We start from the raw sequence: 24,995 nt of genomic DNA, 5'->3' as shown, positions 1-24,995 counted from the left end.
GGAGCAGCTGATTCGAATATACACCCCTTTAAACCACACATTACCTTTTTTTTACTAAAATGGCAGATAACCATTTAAAAAAAAAAAAAGAATCCGTTAAATTTGACTTTTTCTTACTTTTGTATATAAGTACTAAATTGTTATGCTATGACATCACGGATAAGATACTACTGTAGCTAAACTAGACTAGCTTCAGCTACTTTGGACACACGACAAGTGTTTTGGAGAGATGCTGCTTGTAAACTGTGAAGAGTTTACATTCCGCTAAGTATTCGGTTTTTATTTTTGTTGTTCATTCTGTGAAGCGACGTATACAGGAATTGATGTACTTTCTCCTTTGGATTGTCTCACAGGAGGAAATGTCCAGCACACTGACCATCACAGGTGTCCTCCGGTCAGATCTGGCTGGTCCTATCTACTGCGTAGTTTCCAACAAGCTGGAGGAAGAGAAGAGCGCCCCCCTCAACCTCACCGTCTACTGTAAGTACTGCGCCTACACTGCCTGTTTTCCGCCCGAGAACTACAGAAAATCCATTTAGCGTTTAGCTAATTACTGAGCTATTATTTAATTCTTAATGTGGGCGGTGACTATTTAATGTCATAGTTTGTGTCATTACGCCCACACTGTTTGATTGACAGGTGATCTCTGGGATCTCTTTAAAAGAGTGCTCAACCGATTTACCGTTTCACTCCCATGACACTGTGGGACTCATGATGGACAGTTAAAAAAAAAATGGATCAGGACTGTCAAGGCGCTGCGGATTTGTGGGCGATACCTCAGGCCAGAAATTCCATTTGTATCTAGGAAATGTCAAAATCTAGTTGGTGTAACGTCATGAAAAACACTGGGCAGATTCCTGCTTCCCAGAGGATGAACCCCTCAGATTTGAATGACCTCATGATCTTTCTTGTAGCGCCACCCTCAGAACTTTAAATTTTTACCACCACAGTTGGTAGGACTATAAGAATAGCCAATAGTGCTGATGCAGTTCCTTCCCTCCAACATTTTGTACTGTGGTTTGTGATGAACGTTGAAGCCTCTAGGGGGGGCTGCTGTGGCTGTTGACTGTAGACTGTGTGAGGGTTTGAAATATCTGATGATGATATATCGGCTGATATAAACACCTATATAAATATACAAATATGGCCTCCCTTATATTTGATTTTTTTAAAATTGTGACCAGGATACGCGCTGAGCGCACATAGTCTCATGGCAGTTTGACAGCGAGTAGTTTCCCCATTGATTTATTTACTCAGAGGTCTTAGTCTTGCGTTGTCTCAAATGCTGCACTTTCCTGAAAGAGCTCCACACCCGTTCGATGACAAACAAGGTCAGACATGAGTCAGGTGCCGTCATTTCTTTACACCTGAACAGGTCACTCGTCATAAATGCGTTCACCGGTTTTCGTACTCCGATTCACGCTGGTGCCCGGCCCTTTACAGTATCTCCAGATCATTTACTGTTTGGACTTTAAACCTGGTCAGTTTCCTAAAAACACCCGGGTTTAAATAGATGTCTGAGCAGTCGTGTAGCCGGGTGACTCCTACAGTTTAAGATTGAGGCGTGTGTTTGCAGGGCGCTCCCTTTCAGCCTGTACACTCTGACTAAAACCGCATTGTGTACACAGTGACTTACACTTCCACTCCTTCCCTGTGACTAACCTGAAAGCCAGGGAAACCGCACTGACCGCTGGGTAAGCTTGTTATTAATTAATCAAAAGCTTACCCTTCAGCTCAGGAGGGTTTAACCTGGTCAGGCTGTGTAATGAAGTTAGTGAAACTCATCTTTGACTCCAGTGAACACTACAATACCAGGGTGTGCATGGAATCAGATTAAAAATGGATTTTTACAACATTTTGCTTGTGTAGAAAGATTTAAAAGTCTTTAATCGTAAGAAAGGGACATTAAAAACCCGCCGTGATAAAATAGAAACACTTACTTGAAACATGCTTTTAAAAAATCCAGCTCCACTCTTCAACACCACTGTACAATCAGAGTGGACTGAGCGTTTCCGTATTTCCAACAAGTGTATTCACTTAACGTCGATTTCAGGACTCCTCGTTCAATTTTCATTCATATCAAAATCCATAACTTTTTTTTGTAATTTAATTTTGAATTAGAACCTTCCGTATTTGGATCAAGAAGCTCATCAAAAATTAGGTCTGTCAGATTCAGTAGCTACAGCTCTGATTTGAATGTGTCAGATACGTGTTTAATCAACATTTAGGCAAATACAAGTATCGGATTCCGCTCAGCAGGTACCCAGTACTATAGGGGTTGAGTACGGATCAGGTCCAAATGAACTTGATTGGTAAGGACAGAAACTAGCAGCCTCTTGGCCTTTGAGGATCAATGTGGTCTGCTGATGAAGTTATTTGAAGACCATGACCACAATCTGGAACCATAGGGTCACATTTATGTTGAACGTGAACCCCACTCCATCTGTTGTTGCTCCACAGACGGACCAGATGAAGTCACCATCAGTCCTCCAAGCACTCCGCAGTTCATCAGGTCTGGCTCCCACTTCAACCTGTCCTGTTCAGCCCAGTCCAGCCCGCCCGCCGCCTTCACCTGGTACCACAACCAGTCCGTGATAGAGTCGTCGGGTCCCGTCCTCACTCTAAAAGTGATTGAAGAGCTGGGATTAGGGAAACAAGTGGAAGAATACACGTGCCGAGCCAAAAATGACAAGACCCAGCGCAACATCCAGTCTCCTGCTGTTTCCTTCGCTGTGATGGGTGAGTAATGTGGCCGAGCTTTCTGAGAAAAAACTACAAATTATGGGATAATTAAACAGATGGAGTCTTTGTGGTTTGTGGTTTGTTAAGCGCAGCGTGTTGCCAGATGTCATCACAAGTCGTTTCCATGCAGCTGTTCAGCTACTTTTTAGTGCTGTGTGATTGTAAACTTAGACTCCTTAGAGTTTCTTAGTCGAGTCAGTCCCCATTCGGAAAAACAAACAAACATTTGTCCCGGAAAAAAAAACGTCCAGCAGATTTATGAGGAGTTTGTTATTTCAACTGTCACACAAGCCCCAAGAATTTGATGACATGGTTGGTTGGTCATGAGACAGTCAAACGGTCGTGTTCCCCTCAGGATGACTTTTCATCTGATGCCACCATCAGGTCAAAATTTTAATCTGGAGTTAAAACCGAGCATTCTGGTGCGTGTAGAGCAGTGTGTTGTCATTCAGTAGCAGCCTGGTGTCATTTGCGTGTCATTTAACGAAGGTGTGTGTCCTGCTGCCTTCAGACACTTCAGGGATTTCGTGAACTGAAGGAGAAACTTTTCACGCAGTACAAAGCAACTGTGGACAACAGATTCTGTAACAACCACTTGTTCATTTATAAAGATGCAGAATGATATACCGACAGTCCTGCTTTAAAAACAATAAAAGCTATTTTTTTAAATGCATCTACTGGCTTGAGAGCTCATGAATAAAATAGTTTATCTACATTTGAAGCATCATTTCCTTATTTCTGTGCACTTGCTCCTCTCTTCCCACCTGTGCACTGTGCACACCGAGCTGGACACCAAAGTAACACACAGACGGACAAAGTGAACTTCAAGAGCAGAAAAATACCAAACTGTCCGAGTGCTGCTGGGGCAGGCCGTTATAATCAATAATCAATCAATAACCAGCCTCTGTCTCTGTCTCTCAGCTGTCTTTCTCGCTTGCTCACTCTCACTCTGTGTCACCAAAATAACCTATGATAGCTATTGCGTACAAATAACAATCAGCGAGCCAAGTCATTTACAAAAAGCATCAGCATATTAATCCCCGACCCGTTCGGGGAGGCGTTCCCACCCGCCCGGAGACGCCGGAGCTTTCAAGTTTGCGTTGTACAGCGCTGCCGAAAAACGACCAAAGGGACAGAAGACTAAGTTTTCCCGGTATTAGCATTCTAAAGTGCTACATATCACTGGCATCCTGCAGGTTGAACACTGGCTTGAGCTAAAAGGGGAAAACTTTTTACAGTGATGCAGTGAAGAGATGCAGGAAACAAACCAAATCCGCAATTACTTGACAGCAACAGTTGTAGTTCTGAAAAGGTTTTGAAAAGATTGACAAAAATAATTTCAGCTGAAAATGACAGTGAGTTGTGGCCCGAAATGGTTGCAATCTTTAAATAATAATCTATGAAAGAGACATAAATTTGAGATTTTATGGGGCATTAGATTTTAACAGTTTGGCTAAATAAAACAAAATGACTTCATCATTCCGAATGAGGCAGAAGTTCACTGGAACTCCACCGACAGACAGCTGAAACAAAGCAGACTGAAACCTGTTCTTTGCCTGGTGACATACATCCGAGGCACCAGGCTGTTAAATGGACTCACATCAGTCATAGCAGCTGCTGGGGACACTTCCAGTACATCCAGCAGTAGTGAGCCGCAGCACATACCTCACAGTTTTACACCTGGGAGGTGTTGAGCAGTGAGTAACTCACAGAGAAACTGTGCTGTCTGTAATTACTGCCAAGGAATTTCTTTCCTTCTTGTTTTCGGAGGATGTTGTTTTCAATTGGGCTGTAGACCATTTCTGTGTGTGTGCGCGCATGTGTGTGAGAAACCTGCTGGGTTGGAGGATGGTCTCATATTAAGCCCTGAGCAGTTTCTGTGTTTTCTTTCTCAATGATTTTGGGGGGGGGGGTAACTCAATGTGTTTGGCAGATCGTGAAGCTTAAAGTATTGGAGGACCACCGGTACAGTAGGATATGGATGTGGGCTAAAAGGTGGAAATCTTTGGGGATCACATTTGTTGGAAAACAATTCTCTACTTGATAAATAGAAAATGGACATTAATGTTTAGACTCTTTATCTTGTGCATTCAGACACACATGGTTAAGTCCACTGAACTACACTATGAAAGGTAGGAATAATCACAACATTGTGAGGCCAACAAAGCAGTCAAGACATTTATTTTTTTATAGTGTTTGAGAGTTTTAATCTCTTACAACCACTGCGCTCCTAAAAAGAAAAGGCATCCAAGAGTAGTAATCATAATCATAATAATAATTCATTATTTTAGGAATATCGGTTTAGGTTTAGGAGTATCTTGAAGTCCACCTTGCATCTTGTGCCATCTGGTTATCTCCATTTTTAAATTTGGTTGATTGTGTCCTTCCATTTGCTTATGAGTGTTGCAGCCCGATCTGTTATCTGCCGCTACTCTTACAACTCTGAAGTGCCGTCCATCAGTTTGTCGAGAGAGCAACTGAGAGGTTCTACCCAGTAATAACTGTCTTTATGGGAGATATAGGATCCAGTGTTCTTGCAGCTTGACCCGTACCGTGGGCTCCGTTGCTTCGATCTTGACCCTTCTTTATTGATCTGTCTCCCAACTTCATGGTGCATTACTAGAACACTGGAGTACTCTTTTAATGTGGGTCTTTGACTTAGAACCTTTCATTGCTGTCATTCATTTTCATGCAGTTTTAATTTCCATTCAATGAGGTTTATTATATACCAAAGGTGCAATTTGGAATATTTTGCCAATGTTTTGAAAGTAATCAAATGTGACAGAATAAGCTCAAAATGATGACAAGTATTACAATATAGTGGAATAGAAAAAAAAAGCTGTAAAAAGAGGAATAATAATTGTAATAATTATTCCCATCAATACTTACAGAGGCCATCTCAGGAATTGCAATCACTGGTCCGACTACGACCCTCATCGCCGGCAACAGCACAGCCAACCTCAGCTGCCAGGCCACAGCTGGCATTGTGAAGACCAGGACCTGGCTGAAAGATGGCAAACCTCTGTCTGCCAGCTCCCGCCTGGTGTTCTCCAACAACATGAGCTCCCTGATGATCAACGTGCTGCAGAAGGAGGACAACGGGGAGTACACGTGCGTGCTCACCAACCCCATCAACACTGACAAAGCCTCCTACAAGATGGTGGTCAACTGTGAGTGTTTGTCATGCTTAGAGACCTGAGCATGTGGTGGTGACGCTGCAGTGTTGTCAGGGGTGGTGGTTTTACATCATGGGGGCATTTATGGAGGTTTACTTGTTTGTCCTGGCAGTGATTTGTTTTTATGGCACTTTTATTGCCAAAACTCATTCAGAAGCTCATGCATTTTTAAAATTGACATAAACGGCGGTTAGCGTTTAGGTAAACGGACAGGTGTAAATTGACTGTGATACACAGCATGTGGGATTCTTTATCATCAAATAGTGGTGACAAAAGGAGGAATCACATCCTTTTGGACCTGTACATTTTGTCTATACTGCACATGCACCACTCCGGCTGTCCAACTGTGAGGCACCTCCCCAGGGGGCCGCAGCAGAGTCATGGGGGGGTTTGGAGGGGGAGGTACGAGGCAAAGATACCGTGTGAGGTAAAAGGGACAGGTGCATGTAGGTGTTCTAAAAACAACGGGACAGGAAGTTAGTCTGTTGCAGTTTGGCTGCTGACTCAAGTGCTCACAAGCAAAGTCAGTAGCTGGAGCGGCAGCAGTGGCTGGGATTCACATGAAAGCAATTAGGGTGCTTACCATGCGATTGCACTCTTTTTCAGAGTCATAACTCGAGAGAGGTCCAGAGAGGTGTATTTTTCAACTTTGCACAGAGCCAGGATAGCTGTTTTCTCCTGCTTCCAGTCTTTATGCTAAGCTAGGCTAACCACTTCCTGACAAACACACTAATTCACAGGGATCCTACTGGTTTTGCTTTACTAATACTATAATGATTCACTGCTGTTAAACGTTTTATGATTAAACCCACATAATGAACCTTCTTCTATTTCTGTTTTGTGTCCAGTTGGTCCTGAACCAGCAATGGTGACAGGTGAAAAGGCTGTAGAGGTGAACGATCCCGTGACGCTCACTTGCTCGGCATTATCCATCCCGCCCGCCCGCTTCACTTGGAAGTTTAATGGCTCAGAGACCATGGTCAAAACAGCAGAGTATACCCTCAAGGCGGCCATTTACAAGAACACCGGAGCGTACACGTGTGTGGCGTCAAACGCGGTCACTGGCAAGACCACCATGTACACCCACAACCTGTCCGTCAAAGGTAAAGTCCATGTCTGTAGCCTGGAACCTATATTTGATTTCTAAAGGAATACAAAACCTTCCATCTGTGTCAGCTGCAGAAATGGTTGGACAAAATGTGTCAGGAATACAACGTCTGTACAGATTTAGTTTTTAAAAAGTAACCGCTCGGCTGCAGGTTCTGGCTAATTCTGTAAGCCCAATATTTTAAGGAAGTGGACCGAAGTTTAATTTATATGTCATCTTCTTTGCAGACAACCAGCAGTAAAAAGACTGAGAGCTCTGCTATCAGATGACAGATATGTCTTAGGTCATCTCACAGGTCAAAAGAAACCCGACAAGTTTCAGCAATGTCGTGCCCTAGTTTTCATTTGTTTATGCCATTAACCACGCTAGCATTTGCCATGCTAGCACAGTACCATGTGTCAATCACCTAAGTTCACGGTTCAGGAAACCTCTATAAATAAATGGCGTAATTCCTGTCGCCTCACCTGTACTCTGTACTCAAGGTTATTGCTAATTATTGCTAATTCATCATGGTAAAATTCTGCATATTAACATCCAATAGCTTTTAACTTGTATGTTTAATGTTAACATGCTGAACTTAGTAAACAGGTCAAAGCAAAGCTGAGCCTACAGGCTGAGTATAAGACCCCCTACGATGGTCATCGTAGGACTCCCTACACATTTTTTAGCTATCAAACTTCCACTTTGTCCAATATTTAAGTTCATGACAGTATACCTTGAAAAAAAAAAGAGTGAATTCCTGTCTGGCCCTGCTGTATTTGAGGTTGCTGCTAAACGTAGCATACTAAAATACCAAGTTTTAGTGTGTTGACATTCAGCATTTGCTAAAATGTTGGTTTTCACGATAGCTAATTGTTGCCTGACTGATATTGAATTTCTTAGGCAGATATCACTACTATCAACAGGAGAGTTGAAAAAAGTCCAGTAACCATCAGCAGATATAAGTTTTTCTTTTAAATTGCACAATATTAACAAAAAAATTTGATAAGCACCTTAAATAGATTTATATATATATATATATATATATATATATATATATATGATATTATGTAACCTGTGATGTGGGCATGTGCCTTATCAGCCTCAACGATCACTTCCCCAGAAGTTACTCACCAAACCACTGCCGGAGTCATATCCCGTAAGTGGTTCCTGCTCTGAGCAAACTGAAATTGCCCTCAAACGTGGGATCAATTATAAATATTTCTTTTCAAAAGACGTTTTGTTATGGTTGATTTACAGATGTTTGCCAGAATTCCAGGACCCTCAGAAAATTTAAAGTGAATTTGTATCAAAGTGATTTCTTTCTAAATGATATGATCATGTTAAATGATTTTGTTTGTGTTGTTTTTGTAGAGGAGGGAACGTTGGATGAACATCTCTCCAATGGAGCCATCGCTGGAATCGTCATTGCCGTCCTCATCGCTCTTGGTGCCGCCATCGCCCTAATCATATACTGCCGACAGAAAGTGCCGTAAGTACTCAGCTTTTTGATATCTGGAACCGGGCCTGCAGTCGGGGCTGTGAATGGGCAAAATGGGGGACAGGCAAGGGCGTGGCAGATTGCCAACACGCTGTTCAGTTCTGTTGTGCGGGTAAACCCGACTGAGGCCGTAGACTGCAAAACTAGTTTCAATGAGGGCTTTGGCTGAAAATGATGATAAAGTTATACTTCTTCAAGGTTTCTGCATATCCTGGGAAACGGTACAGTAGCCGAGGAAATCTAGATGCCCCACAAAGTTCTCTCTCAGAAAGCTGTTTTAGATTTTTGTATTTTTCTTCTTCCAAAAACTCTACTTCAGGCCTCTGCAGGATACGCAGTGATCTTCCTGTTTTTTATTGTTCGATTTTATTATTTTGTTTTTGGAAAAAAACTGCCAGACCTTTCCCCTAAGATAGTTTCCTGACTCTGTGATCAGGTCTGGCTCACAGTCAGTCTAATTCATCCCAAAGGTGTTGGATGGGGTTGAGGTCAGGGTTCTGTTCAGGACAGTCAGGTTCTTCCACAATAAACTAGGAAAACCATTTTTTTTTTTTTTTTATGGAGCTGGCTTTGTGCACAGGAGCATTGTGATGTTGAAACAGGAAGGGGACAAACGTGAACTTTTGACAAAAAGTTGGAAGAACACTGCTGTGTAATAAATCAGTAAGACTTCCCGTCAATGAAACCATGAAACACATCTAGCCCAAACGAGGAAAAAGCCACGGGCATGAAGAAGTGTTCGTGTTTGGGTCTGTTTGTATTGGTCATACCAGCCTTTTGTCATGGAAGAATGCATTTTTCTGCATTTCTTTACATCGGAAAGCTTTCTCAATGCTTCCCTTGCTGCTGTTTACTCCCTGATTTCATGCTTCATTGTTAAAATGTCTGTCTATACTGAATTGATACAGTACGTGTTTGCGTGTGCGTCTGTAGCATGTCTGACATTTTCTTTGCTTCTGTATGTATCTCAGTCACATCAGCCACTTCATGACCTCCTAGGAAATTCTCTTCATTCCTCCTCACACCTTGGCGTCTTTCAACATGTTAAACTATTGTACACACACACACACACACACACACACACACACACACAACGTAGGTGCCACACCCTTCAACACTATTGGAACAGTAACGAACTGTCGCAATTGCAACATAATTTACCACATTTCCCCCACTTCAAAAGTTGTTGCATAGAAAATGTTTCTAAACAGAATCCAGTTCTTGTAACTACAAGACATCTCTCTTTTTTTATATGAGCTGCACAGAAAACAGTGCTTCAAGAAAATGTCAACAGCAAAATGTCAACCAAAAAAAGGAAGCGTTAGCCGAGCGCCCCAGTGGAAAATCAAATGTCTTCCAAAGTAGTTCATTGGAAAAGCTCAGTCACACTGTCAAAATCTCCTTCTCATTGAGGTGTCTTTTTTCGTTTTTTTTCAACAAAATTCCAATGTGCTGAGATAATGTAGAAACATTTCCAGCACGAATCAAATTAAAAAATCGAGTGTAATTTTTCCTGATGGTGCACAGATCTGCCTGTAGTCCTCAGTTTTCTTCAAACAAAGTGATTGTCTGTTTCCAACAGCAGAATCCGGGGTTATATGCATTCAGCAATTTTTATAACTTTCTGAAGTAGACACTCTGACAATCACACCCACTTTACTCAGTGACTTTTCATTCTTCACGCAGTTACTTCAGTCCCTTGTGTGAACTAGGAAGTGCCGTTATCCCTGTTTGTACGATTCATTTTCGTTGTACAATGTATTTTATTTGGAGCATATTGAGAACTTTATTCTGTCTTCATTTAAGATACTAAATTTAAAAAACTTGATACAACACACTTTGTTTTGGAAACAGATCAAATTACTGTTTTCTTACTGCAATGGCAGATTAAATTCTCTCTAGGACAAGAGGTGAAAACAAGACAAAAAATACTCAAGGTTCAAAATTTCATTCTCGGAAAACAGCAGTTTCTGTCACGAGGGACAAGAAGTCCTTAAAGTGCAAACTGCAATTTGAAAGTTTTTTTTTAGAATTCCACGACAGTTGGACAAACTCCATCCACTGATGAAGATCATCTGATATGATGAAAAAAGCTACTGAACAGCTACTAAATTAAAAAAAAAAAGAAATTGAGATTTTCTTAGTCAGTTTTCTTACAAAATCAGACTCCAATTGGATATTAGTCACAAAAATGAGAACTAGAGACTTGAAAGCAAAAACATTCATGCTTTAAATTTTCAGCTGCTAAAAATCCTGGAACAATAAAAGAATAAAACTGTAAGGAAGATATTGTATAGACACAAAGCTTGAACCTTTTGGCCTCAATGTTATAATGCGTAAAAAATGCATCTTTCCCAAGTCTTTCCAAGAGAAATAACAAAATGCACTTGCGCATGAAAACTCCAGACCCCACTCATTAAAAGCAGCAGTTCCAGTCACATTAGGCAACAGAGCGCGAAGAGCAGCGGCAGATTACATCTTTTCACACCTTTCACACCTCCCAGACAGCGGCAGTGATGCAAGCCTGCACTGCATTCTGTCAGGTGTCAACACGCTGTGGAGCTGAACAGGAAGCTGCAACAGGGAACGAGTCAATGGCACATGCTGCAGCCTCTGACATCCCGAGACATCCACCACTGTGGCAATTGGAAACCAAGACTTTCAAAGCAGTTTGTCAGCTCTGGTCACAGGAAATTGAAATCCAAAGACGTTCACTTGTGAAGATGCTGGTGAGGGAAAAGTTGAGTGACTCTGTTTTGGCTCCTCTTTTCCTGGAACTAATGTTGGGCAACAGGTGGTTCTCCTTTTTAGGAATGTGCACGGATGTCATTTTTCTTTTCATTTTGGGCTGTTCTCGCAGTCAGAGGTAATAAACTGATGAACAGGTACGCAGTGGTGACGTACTCGCAGCAGGAGCCGAGCTCGGGTCAGACAAAGCGCTTACTAAAAATCACATTTTTGTCCCTGTTTTAGCAACATGTGTTATGTAGGGCTGCAGCTAGCAGTTATTTCACTCTTGATCAATCTGCAGATTACTCTCTAGATTAAGTGGTTAACGTTAAGCCTATAAAGTGACACACAATTGTGGAAGAAAACTCCTCCCCAGTTTTCAGAGGTGTGGATACACAGTGCTATATGGCCAGCAACACCGTGGACGATGCTCTGCTGGAAGGCAGAGGAAGCGCTACAAGGACCAGTCGAAGACCGCGTTAAGGAGGTGCAAAATCAGACCGGAGGACCTTGAGGATGTTGACCGTAACACCTGGCGGCAGCTGTGCCTGGATGGGACAGGAGACCACAAGGGAGACTAAAGGAGGAACAAACCCACGATTGCCGCTACCACCACCACATATACATGTCCCACCTGCAAAAGGACCTGTGGGTCCAGGATAGGACTAATCAGCCATCAAAGAACTCATCGATGAAAGCCGGAGCTGGACGTTATGGTCGGACTCGATGGACAGCCATAAGTAAGCACAGGGCTTCAGGTGTCAGGTAGAGGTGTTGTACAGCTGTGGAGTGCCTGTCGGGGCCCCAGGGCCTCGAACTGATTGACTCATCTGCCCCGCTGTTATTTTATCTTCGTCACCATCATCATTGCCGTCAGAAGGTGTCAACACTGATGAAAGGAGGCCTTTGTTCTGTGGCGGGCCTCCGTGTTGGTGTTGTTGGTGGAGGTCTAGGTGAACGATCCAGACTCTCTGACTGGTATCTGTGTGTCTCTGACAACTGAGGACAACGGTTTAATGGTTTAATTAACTTCAAATGTTTATGGAAAAATTTAAATCTGAGAGAAACATGGAGAAATTTGGATTTAAAAAATTTTTTTTATTTAATCATCTGACAGTTACCATGTCAGAGCTTTTATGTTCAGCTGGAAGTGGAGGAATAACGACGAAGAAGTCAACCAAAGAGATGGAAAGAAGAGGAAGGCTGGACTTCCAGACACACACACACACGGAGTCTGACAGACGTCCAGATGACAGACAAGTGTAAAGAAAAGCCGTCAGGAGTGTTGACAGCAGAGATAAAGACAGAATGACCTCAGCTGCTGACAGACATAGAGATAAGAGTACGGAGAACCTGTGCTGGCGATGCTGAACTACAGGTGTAGTTTCTGCATCATTTCAGCCCTAAAAACGCTACCACGTTGCGAGCTGAAGTGCAACTGTCCTGCAGTTTCGCTCCAAATTTCTTTCAGTAAAAGGAGTCTGGTGATATTCTGTATATTTTTCATTTGGTCGACGCTTTTGTCCAAAGCGAGATACATTTTTTTCACATAAACATCAGCAACAGTTTCGGGTTCAGTGTCTTGTGTCTTGCTCAAAGACACTGACATGTGAACAGTAGGAGTCGGGGATTGAACCACCAACGATGAAAGGCCGCGTGGGTTATTTTTCATAACTGCACCAATCAGGGCAGATTATCTTGTTTACACCACGGCCACTTGATAGATCTGCTTTATTCATTTTTGAGGTGAGAGTTTTCACTCTAAACCAGACCAAGTTATTGGCACTCGCACTGTCCTTAAAAAGAAAAAAACAAAAACAACAAGGAGAAGCTGATCTTGAAGCCTTCTACCTACAGGTTTTGATTTAAAAACAGGGCTTCGAAGGAAGAATGACCTCACTGCACAACAATGTCCTTGTCCTGAAGGTCTAAAGCATAAACCGGTTTTTTTCAGGTTACAACAACAACACACACACACACTCACACAGACACACACACACCTGTTGTACTGCAGCATGGGAGAGGGGCACGGATATATGTTCAGGAATCAAAATAAAGATCTAGTCTGCTGATAATCAAACTGGAGCCCGTATCGTACGAGCCTTTAAATAAGAAAAAGGACTTAGCAGACCCAGCTGCAGGTGCAGATAGAAAGCTTATAAGAAAAGCAAAGTCTCAACTTGTACAACACACTAAAACCACCTGCCCCCAATACGTGTCCCATTCATGTCAGGAAAGGATTTAACTGATAAAATCACTCAACAATCAGAACCCATATTTAGCAAAGATTTGACAATTACACTTCAGTTTAAAGAAGCTCAATGGGATTTTCAATGAAATGTGGGAGGTAACCTTTAAGAGCAGCTCAAAGTAAAGATGAAATCTCTCGTTTAATCACATGTATGCATGTGAATCCTCATCAAAATCCTCAAATATTTGTTATGGTGTTACGCAAAAGCTTAAAGATTTTTACAGTTGATATCGATGTTAATGAATTGATGTGTAAACTATATTTATATTTATGTGAAACCCTGAATATTTCCAGTAGCAATTACTGAATGAAATTAAAAACTAGTAGCCTCTGACCCCTCCTGGAAGCAAAAATAAAACTGGAGATTCTGCTACATTAGAGGCTCATCAGAATTCAGTACCATAATGACAAGTTCAGACGATAAGGTTACATGAGAAAAGTAAGGCAAACAAAACCAGTTCAAACTTCGCTCTTGTCAATTGCTGCCACTGGGGAATGCAGAAAAGAAGAGGAGGTGTGAAACAGTTAGCCCGACTCCGTCTAAACAAACGAGGTGTTCATGTTAATTAGGCGGATTTTGGTAGTTTTAAACCAAGTTTAAAAAAACGACAGTTCAGTTTTTGCAGGGGTTTATAGACTGTACCGATTCTCGCCCAGGTGCAGCGACCTCCTGAAGTCTAGTTGTCTAACGTTTCATGGAAACTGTAGCTATTTTTACTGGACAAAGCCACCACAGTCTTCTTTCTTGCTGGTTAGAAACAGCAGGACCAAAATAGAGGGGATTATACAGGTATAAAAACCTCGTCTCTTAGGAAAGACATTTACATACAACTAATTTGCAACAGCAAATACATTTTGAAAGAAATGCGATTACGACAGGATTACATTCTCTATTAACGCGCTGAGGACATTAAGGTGTTTGGCGAGTCACAGAAATGTTGATGCAGAATGTATCAGTAGAATAATTATGCTGAGTAGCCTCTAGCTACACTGACTGTGTAGAGAACAGACACAGTGTAGTTAAAAGTCACATCAATAAAACAGAAAATGCTGAAAATGTTAAATATATGTTTGAAAAGCTCCGTGTCAAACTGAACGGAGTGGTTGACAGGAATTAGGTGCTAAAGCTGCTGACAGGAAGTGAGAAACCTCTACCGTGAGGAAGAGCGCGCACGCACACACGCACGCACACACGCACACACACACACACACACACACACACACACACACACACACACGCACACACACACACACACACGCCCCTCTCGTTGTTCATGGCCTTGTCACCCAGTATTAGGTCCATACGTGTGGGTATTGGTATTTTGAAAACACAGTCTGACTGCATTCCTTCACCCTCTGAGCCGGGGAGACTCCGCCCCGTCAGGGTGGGGGTGGTGGCGTATAGGTGCCAGGAAATGTGCATAGCTGCCTGTGGTTTGACCGTTTCACATGCAAATCCAGATTTGAATTACAAAGTCAGGATCCATGATCAGTAGTTTCAGGGTGTGTTGCTGGGACCGTCTGTACTCCTGCTCCCAGGTGAACTTTTAAACATGGGATAGTTAACGTGGTTTAGGATGGACGTGTCATGACTGCAGGCATTTTTACTGCAAAAAGAACCTGCGTGACCTGAGTCCAGTCCTGTTTATATTTATGTTAGATAATCATCTAAAATCAAATCTCCATTTAAAAACAACAAAACAAAAACATCTTCACCACCAGGTCCATTCATTGGCTGCTGTGAAGCTTTCAAGCGTATCACACGATCTCATGGAATCGTGGAAGTTCAGTTTTCCGTTTGTTTTCTGAGCAACTTAAGGATTTTTCATAAATGTCCGTAGTATTTCAACCGGTTTCAGCGGCATCTTATGGTCTTCATTCAGCAGTGTCTAACTTTAATATAACATCTTTATCATAATACACACAATAATCTCCATCTCAACTGTGCTTGAAAGCTCCAGAAAAACAGAGTAATTGGATGTTGATGGATTTTTTTTTTTTTTCCAAGACGGATAGCTCTTAAATCTCTTAAAGATCTTAAAATCTTTTATTTTGGCTTTAGAAATTAATACATTTTCTTTCCTTGTATTGTTTTTTTAGGTTTATTATAAAATGACAAGTGTTTTTTTTTTTTTTTTTTTTAAGATTGTTTGAACAAAAACACAAAGACTCAGCTTTGCAGAAAATGAAGGCAGCATTTCTGGCTCGTGACCTCTTGAAACAAAGCGAGATCTACGGATCAACTGTGACCAGTTTAACCGAACTAGCGATGTTTCTGTCTTTAATTATTTTTAAAAAGTCCAGTTGAAGTAAAGTTGTTCAGCAGTTCACAAGAAAAGAAAGCAGAGATTAGAGGAATGAAATACTGTATATGTAGCAGAAATGTGTCTTTTCTGGTTTCTTCGCCTGTTAATCATCTCAAAGTCCCTCAGATTTATCTTGCAACCCTCAGGCAGGGAAGCACTGGGTGAGTTATGTCAAAATCTTGCAGTTTTTATTTGAGTGGGAAAGGTTTTAATGTCAGTAGAGAAACTTGTCAACAGCTGTCGAGAGTTTGAGATATTTGCTTGTTTGTAGCTGGAGGGGAATCAGTCTGCAGAGCAGATGGACACTTTGGTTAGATGTCTCCTCAGCGGCTCACATTAGCGAGTGTTTGCACCTATACATTTACCACAAACTTTAGGATTTGATCTTGAGGAAAAACAGGCATTAAAAACAAGCCTGGCTTCACCCTGTAATTTGCTTGATGTATTCATTCTGTGGTTGTTTTGTAATTTGATAAATTGATTCTGGAGATAAAAGCTTTATTCTGAAATAATATGTTGCCGTATATAACGTCAGTGCTGAGATTAATGACCAGTGACTGTCAAGTTGTTTGAATTGTTCGTAACCAGTTAGATGCACTAGAAAATGCTTGGGAAGCTAAAATACATCCCTCTGTTGATGCTGCATTCAGAAAAACAAGCTCACATCTGGGAAAACCCGTTCACATCAAACCCTTCAGTGATAATTACAAGTTGGATAATGAGGATATTTTTTTTTTGCAGGCTCCACATCGCCCACCCAGCATTATTAGCTCCAGAAATGCATCAACATTTGACAAACATGCCACTAAACGGCTTTCATCCACACTGGTGCAGACAGATCTAAGTATTTGTTGCTGCAGTCTTTAGGTGATTTTAGTTTCATAAATTAAAATATTTTAGATTTATAAATGGGTTTAACATGTCAGAACGGATCCCAAAGGTGTCTTGAACCTGCATTAACTGAACTTTTTGTCAATTTGTCGTTCTCTTCAGCTTTTAAGTCGATATGATGAACTTGTTATCACACAGTTTCTTATTTCCACCTCCAGCAGTTACAGAGCAACATGATCCTCCATCTGGATCTAGTGTCTGAGTCCACCTGATGGACCCAAGTCCAGTACTCCCTCTCTTTTAGCTCTGGTTTTGGTCTCCACCAGCTCCTGAGGGAGACATCTGGCTCTCTAGCTGCTAAATGATCCACTATGTTCCGGTAACGGCTCACACGGCTTCACTTGTGCAACACGAAGCATCTCTTTTACCGGCTTAGCATAGTGTCATTAAATGCAGCAGAGGCAGTGAAAAGTGACAGAACAGGGGATGTGGATGTGTGAGTGGTAGGGGGAGTTGTAAATGTGACACAAAGACTAACACTGTTGAACACTCGCTGACGAGTAGTAGAGGTAGTGCTGCTGTTGTATTTCTGTGTCCCAGAGTATGTCAGATTTCTTGGGGTCAACTGGACAAAAATTACTGGATTTTCTCTGGAAAAAAATGGAAAATAACTTCAGTTCTGATGAACGCTATAAAATGTAATGTAACAAAGGGACTGTACATGTAGTAATTTAACAACTCAGAAAAAAGCAGACTTTGTGTTAAGCTCCTCTTAAAATGCAGCATCAAGTGTCCAGAAACAGGTGAGATCGTTTAGGTGAAACCTCTCGTCTGGTCCCTCTCGCTCAGTCTGATTCGTACCAAGAAACCGAAACCAACACTTCTTTTTTTCTACGAGCTAAGCCTCTGAAATCCACTGGCCTTGTCCTCAGTCGTGTATGTGAGAACGGACGTACTTTGTTCCCTAATGGGAGGAGGGTTGTTTTTTTTTTTTTTTTGGAAGGAGGGCGAGGCCTTCACAGAATGGCAGGAATGTCACTGTCATGTCTGAACTCGTCTTCTTCAGCTCACGTTTGTGTCGCTTCTTGGCTCTTCTCTCTCTCTCTTTAACCCTCCGGTTTCTCTTTTAGCTTCTCTTGTTTTATCTAAATTTACTTCTCTCTCTCTCTGCACTGTTTTTCTACCTAATCAAACCACCATCGCCTCCTCTTTTTCTCTGCTACTTCAAATCATCTGTCAGCCGTTGTTGCTTCTTATCATACCGTAAGGTTCCGCTACCACTGCACCGGACGATAAGTGGTTAATGTGCATTTGTCTGTGCTCTTCTTCAGAAGTGCTGCTGCTGCTCTTATCAGCAGCAAAACAAAATGTATCACAGTTCCTGTGATAAGAGTTAGTGATTCCACCAAAAAAGATTCCCTGACTCGCTCAGTGCTTCTCTGAAAATCACACAAATGGTGTCATGAAAAGCGACTGAAACATGGCTGAGGAAGTCAGTTATTTTGCCACGGTTTAATCAGTCAGTGATTGTATGTGCATATCATAATATGCATCTGACTGAGATTAGACTGGGCAGAGTGGAAACGATTCAGTGTGGCACATTTTGAGGCCGAGAGATAAAAGCAGAAAACCGACAGCTCTCGCTCACAGTGTTTGTCAGAATTTACCTTTAGTCGCTGAGCAGCTGCATCTCTCGTGACACGTCAGCTGATCTTTAAGCTCGGACTGACGCCTCAGCTACTTTGATCTCTTGCGCTTCAACTGACGGTTCAGCTGCTTTCATCCCGCACTCTTTAAATGAGAGCTCAACTGAATATCCTTCAACGATCAGGTCACTTGGTTGCAGCACTTGCTTTCGCTAACTCTGACTCTTCAGACCCTTTCGGTCCAGGCCGGATTAACCCCCTAGAGGCCCCTGGGGTAAACATTTGTTGTTGGACCCCTATTGATGCCCACTATACGTGGCACTGTCGCTTCTCCCCCATGCACCCAGAAAGAAGTACTGGACTGCTGAAATAATTAGTTGAGCCTTACATCTCTCCTGCGACGGAATGAACCCGTTTTCTGTCTTAATTGCATGACACACAAATGAACGAATTAAAGCAGTTTTACTTAGCAAGGAGTTTAAATTGCTTCCTTTACAACAGCGGCTCCCTTCGGACATTTCACTTGTTCAACTTCCAGCTCCGTCTTCTTTCTTTCTCCTTCCTCTGTGGTTTTAACCTCTAAACAAGGAATCTGTGTCAATGTGTGTGTGTGTGTGTGTGTAATGAGATTACATCATCCTGAAGGTTTGTCAAGGCAATAACGAGGATGTCGCAGAGATGTGTCAGTTAGTTATCAAAGCACAGACGTTTGTCTCCAAAATAAAGACAATTTCTACCTCGAATCACGTTTTGCACAAAAACAGAGGGGGTTGGTGCTAATGACGTTAATATCGGCTATGAAATGAAAGCTCCAGCTTTCCTTTAACAACAACATGTCATAGTCATAGTGTTCATTTGTTGCCATGTTTTATCAGAGTTTGACCGTAACTCTTCATATGTTGTTTGCTCTCGTCACATCGCACCATCTGAAACCCTAAAATACCATGTCATCACAGCTGATTTCCCAGACTGCGTGAAGGTCGTCGTCCCTCACAAAGTGCCGTCAGTGATTATTTTTGCAAACTAATGCGACACCCCCAGAGCGAGGTCCCGCTGTGCTAATCACTGCTTTCTGTTGTGTTATGTCTTTTCAGGGTGGAGTCGCCGTACTGAAGAAGTCCCTGCACACTGCTGGTAAATCTCTCTGATAACTCTTCATTCCTTTATAACGTCATTTACATCATGTGTCTGTTTGCATTGGACTGCTGCTTAATAATGATGGTAATTATAAAAGAACAAAAAAAAAAAAAAAACTTGAACCCAAATAAACAGTTTTTCACACATGAGCTGCTGATGCTTTGAGGAAAGATACTTACAGTAAATTAGTAATATGTTAGTGTTGAAATAGAAGAAAGTGACCACACAATTGTTTGGGGACCAACTGCTTAAATACTTAATCACAAAATAAAGAATAAGGTTTGTTGGATGTGAAGAATTGTATTATTGATAATTCTAATAAATCGTTAACAAAGATTAAAAAAAGTAAAAATATACCATGCAGTTCAACTGGCTGCTTGAACATTAAAAGCACAATGCTCTCTCTTCTTTGCTCCAGGCCGACTGATTCCTACTGAAGATGTAAATCTTTAAAAAACGCCTCACAAACATATGATTTCATTTCTTTTAAAAAAGGCTCAGTCATTTTCCTAAAACTGCTGCTCGCTGTAGTTTTGAATTGAAACAGTGAATGTGTTGGGGACTATTTTCAGCGGCGGATTAATCCACATTCTGTGCTGTGGTGAGTATTTGTGGCAGCAGGACGGTGTGTGTGACTGAGTCTAAATAAACCGCAGTGTGTGTGTTCATGGTGATGAAGGAACATGTCGCCCAGAGCAACCGTGTGACTCACTCATGCGTTTGATAGGATACATCAGGCTTCGACACACACACACACACACACACACACACACACACACGAGGCATTTATCGGTGGCTTGAGTCTTCACTTGAGACTTTTTGACAAGAAGAAAAACTTTATATCACTACACTCGAAATGACTGATGAGTTGGACGTACTTTACTTTCCTTTGCTAACTGACATTTGTTTGGAATTTGTTTTGGGCTCCACACTCTCGATGTCCCTGAAGGAGCTGCTGCTCTTCAGCGTCTGTGTTTTATCTGAGAGAGAGAAAGAGAGTGTGTGTGTGTGTGTGTGTGTGTGTGTGTGTGTGTGTGTGTGTGTGTGTGTGTGTGTGTGTGGGGTCAAGTCGGGGAGTCAATGTTGAAACAGTAGCTACCAAGGCTGTCTCCATTTGGTTGAGCAAACAAAGCTGAGAGAGAGAGAGAGAGAGAGACTCTGAGATAAAACTGTTGATTCAAAGTGGGGTCACACACAGTCTTTCCACTTAAAGCTTCTGTCTGCAGCTTTTCATGTGTTTACTGGGAAACTTGTGTATTTTTCTTTGTTGGTCTAGTGTTAATTTCTGATTCGAGGCTCAACCGTCATCTTGTGTCAGGATATCAAAAAACACAGGCCACAAAAATGTTTAAGATGCTCATTAGGACATTTAGGATAAATAAATGGTTCTGTATACGGAGAATCTATTTACATACAAAAAACACCGTCAAATAAAAGTGGAAAGATAAATACAAAAATAGAATAAAAGGAAGGCGACAGTTGAACACACGAACGAAAGTTCAGGGCACCAGTCACTATGTTAAATAAAATACACTAAATAGAGAGAACGCTTTGTGTTATTTGCTGTGTGAGTAACATCCTCTAACACTGTAACACAACTTCCAGTCCCGGAAAACGACAAAATTCACCAAAATAGCCCAGAAAATGTTTGAACGGGCAACTCAATTATGATCAGGCTGCTACGTATGTATGAACTTTTGTGTCAGATGTCCTGACAGCAGCCGGAATTCAGCTGTAATGAAGCAGATGAAGTCAGAATCATACGAAATCGTGTTTTCAGTAAATACGGGTCATATTTACTGAGATAGGGGTCGAAAGACCTTTCAACAGGGAGAAAATTCAGCTTACAAAGACAGTTTACAGGTCACAAGAGAACAGAAAGGAAAGCGTGTATGTACCATAAATATGAAAACATAGTAGATCAATATTAGAAAAGAGGGACCAGCTCTGGTAACATTTACTCCTCTCTCTCTCTCTTCAGGAGATGCTGGCCCAAACAACTGTTTCCCATGTTTCCCATGATCCATCGGTGCAACTGGGAGAGGTGTCCTCATGGATCCAGCTGGTTTCCTGTGAAGCCCTTGCCAAACCAGCTTTCCCATCATCCCTCTCTCTCTCTCTCTCTCTCTCTCTGTGGCTGACGAGGACAGTGGAAACTTGGTTTAACCCACATGATGGATTCTGTGAGCGTTTGGATTTTTAGCTGGAATCTTCACTGTTGTTCTGATTGTTTTTTGTTTTTTTTTCCACCTTCCCCACAAACCATCACTGAATCATCATCATCAACATCACCCCCCGGCCTTGTCTTCTTTTCTTCCACCTGGTGTTAACAAACGTCAGCTCTCACCTTTTGTCTGGCTCACCGCTTCCTTTAGGAAACTAAAAACACAGAAACTCAGACGGAGACGTTTTCTGGACCAAAGCTGATGGACTGACAGTTACGATGAGTGACTCTCTTTATCCTGCTGGAAACCTGAGGAGATCACACACACACACACACACACACGTTCCTCTATCCCTGTGTGGACACTCATTGACATAATGCACTCCCTAGCCCCTTACCCTAACCTGAACCCTTGAACCAGATCTGAACCCTCAAACAACAGTCTCTACCCGCGGGAACATCAGTTTGTCCCCACAGCGACACAAGTCCCCACGGGTTAGTGTGCATTCAGGTGAAAGTCCCCACTGGGATATAAGAACAAGTAACACACACACACACACACACACACACACACACACACACACACACACACACACACACACACACACACACACACACACACACACACACACACACGTTGAGGTTCAGGGTTTAAATAAAATCAAAATTTTTGCGGTTTGATTTATCTCACTGTCTTTGCCAGGCGGGTGGAGTTTGCCTGAAGGGGGAAGCTTGAAGTGCAGTGGAGGCTTTTCAAGTAAAGTTTTGGAGGCTTCTCTGTGCTCGACAGCGATGCGGGAGGACAGTTTGATCCAACACACCTCAGTTTGTTCGGTGCTCACCGTTTTCTGACACACCTGTTCAGCCCACTTTGTTAGAAACGCGTTGGCAGTTGAGATTTTTTTTTTTTAACCGAGGTTACTGCAAAACTCTCTCCGTCTCTTTCCCTGTTTTCTGTTGTTGTTTCACGGTGTCAGACAGAAACCGTCGAGCCCACTGAGCTATAAGCTTAAAACATCTTTACACAGCCCTTTAAAAACCCTAGACTGTGGCATTGTCAACAAGTAAGCCATGATGCAAAACAAGATGCCCCGATATAACAACAACAATTATTATCAGTAATAACTTTTTATTTATGTAACCCAAAACAAAGTTAAACTGTAACACACACAAATAAGTAGAACAAGATGGTAAAACAATTACTACTACTAATAAAATGTTATAGAGTGCTTTTCTATTTACTAGAGATGCTTTACATGATAAATTAGTTAAGTAAAAGAAAATTAAAATAGAAGTTCAGAATGGCAGAAGACATGAAAGAAATAATTAAAAGAAGAAGTTCTAAGAAGAAGAGTTTCTAGAGACGTCTTGAATGTAGCACCATTGGACCAGTCCCAGATGTTTTGATGTAGGTTGTTAAAAGGGAGTTTTTAAAGTGAAGATTTAGCAAACGACACCATGAGTGCGTTATCGTTTATATCGTAGCACCTCAGAGTGCATTATGGCTCTTATACCATGGCCACGGACTAGTCACTGTTAAAACCCTCCTCCAAGGGTTTGTAGGCAGTTTAACCCTTAACTCTTTTAGCTGTGACTCTGACTTCTTCCTACTTTTTCCTCTTTCTTTACCTATATCCTTCCCTGACTCACGGCCCGGGATCCTTTTTAGTGTTTGTTTTAAAATCATCCTATGTCTTCTTCTGTGGAAATGTGCAAGAGCAAAAGGAGCGGGAGATAAATGTTTAAGGCGGCACAGACATGATTCAGCATGCAGGGACGAGTCAGCGAGGCGAAGAAAGAAGGGAACGAAAGGAAAGGGCGGGAAGGTGTTTGTGGGCGTCGACATTCCTTGAGTTTTGGAGGGAAAGTTTGGTGAGCTTCAGGGTGGTGCTACTGAGTTTTATAAAAAAAACTTTTACCACTATTGGATTTTAATCTAAATTATACTGTTGCAGGTTAATAACACACCTCGCTTTTGAACAGTCAGTTATCTGAAAATGTAAAAACAAAAACAAACCACTTTTTGAATTATTTGAAGTTCAGCTTTTAGCCAGATCACTTTTTTTTTTGAGTATATCGTCATCAAACCTCGGATGATTTATGCTGCTCTTTGAGCTGGTTGATGATTTTTTTTTTTTTTTTTTTTTTTTGTGTGGTTAACGGTTTGGTTGGGATCTCAGACTTCAACATGCACTGATCTCCAGTGAGAAAAGTATTTATTTTGTTTAGTTAAAAAAAAGAAAAAAAAAAAAACCTTAATAACTGGAGTTAAAGATCATAGCTGGTCTGCAGATCACCCAGAGTCTCATTAGCGGTTTTTTTTAGTTTACTCTGTGCTCGAAAAACGCTCACTGGCCTTAAAAAAAAAAAAAAAAAACAACAACTTCTTGAAAATAATGGGTAATTTTCAACATATTTATGTCTCCAGTTTGGGATAACCCATAGCGGAGAATCTATAAAAAAACAACATGGAGAGATTCTTGTCCTAAACAAGGTGCATTTATATGTTTGGAAATGACTCAAGCAGCCTTAAAGAGAAAGTGCCCTCATTGTAAATAATCGAGATAGATGTTCTACACTGTAAACCGTTTTCGTGACATGTTTTGGATTATAAGTGGGGTTTTATTTCTTATCATGATTTAATATTTTCAGAGATGCTTTGATTTTTTTTTTTTTTTTTTTTTTTTTTGGTTAATGTTTACAGAAACCTCTACAAAAGTCCTGTACAAATCTGCAAAAGATAAAATAAATGTAACCAGGTGAATTTCTTGTCCAGTTTAAACAGCAATGTAAAGCCATAAAAAGTTTTGGAAATATTTTCCTAATTTTGCCTTGTCCCACATGTTTTTGTTCATTCTGTTTCAACTGTCACACTGAGGCTTGTGTTTAAAGATGATGGTCAAAAACAGGAAAATGACCAATCAGAGTCTGTGCATCTTCAAACCATCCAATCACAAGAGAAGTGACTGCTTTGAAATTGCTGGCTCACTGTGTGTGTGTGAAAAAAACACACACACACACACACACACACACACACACACACACACACACACACACACACACACACACACACCTTCAGGGCACTCTGTCTTAACAAGTAATCTCGTCACATTTTCACCCTGTAACATCTTCGTCTTAACAATCAGTGATTTGAAAAAGTTAAAAACAAAAGATGAAGCTGCTCCAAAAAAAATTTTACAGTCACCCTTCCAATTGTTGACAGGTTGTTTAGCGCAGGGATTAAGTCCAGACGGTTACCACATCTTATTATTGGTTGTTAAAGATTTGGAGTGCACAAGGTTGTAGTTAGAGGTCTAGTGCAACTAACATTTGGATGTCTTCAACAAGATGACGTTTGAAGATCATGAGTAACCTAAACAGCCCCTGAAAGTCTTGTTTTTTCTGACCTCCAGTGCTTTAACCG

At 41.4% G+C, this 24,995-nt stretch overlaps 1 protein-coding gene across 1 annotated transcript in view; it reads left to right on the top strand.

Moving 5' to 3' along the window:
- Positions 1–23,692, top strand: part of LOC120786619 (carcinoembryonic antigen-related cell adhesion molecule 20-like) — a 36,124-nt gene extending 12,432 nt beyond the window's left edge. Inside the window, exons 5-11 of the mRNA XM_040122150.1 lie at positions 354–480; positions 2,461–2,739; positions 5,634–5,912; positions 6,767–7,021; positions 8,380–8,497; positions 19,365–19,404; positions 21,389–23,692. Of these exons, the coding sequence (XP_039978084.1) occupies positions 354–480; positions 2,461–2,739; positions 5,634–5,912; positions 6,767–7,021; positions 8,380–8,497; positions 19,365–19,383 (1,077 nt within the window). The 3' untranslated portion in view covers positions 19,384–19,404; positions 21,389–23,692. The remainder of the gene's footprint in view (positions 1–353; positions 481–2,460; positions 2,740–5,633; positions 5,913–6,766; positions 7,022–8,379; positions 8,498–19,364; positions 19,405–21,388) is intronic.
- Positions 23,693–24,995: the final 1,303 nt, after the last annotated feature.

This window comes from Xiphias gladius, chromosome 24 (genome assembly GCF_016859285.1).
Source record: "Xiphias gladius isolate SHS-SW01 ecotype Sanya breed wild chromosome 24, ASM1685928v1, whole genome shotgun sequence".
NCBI classification, from domain to species: Eukaryota; Metazoa; Chordata; class Actinopteri; order Istiophoriformes; family Xiphiidae; genus Xiphias; species Xiphias gladius.
The sequence above is the reverse complement of the archived record's forward strand: the minus strand, read 5'-3'. Positions and strand labels throughout refer to the sequence as shown.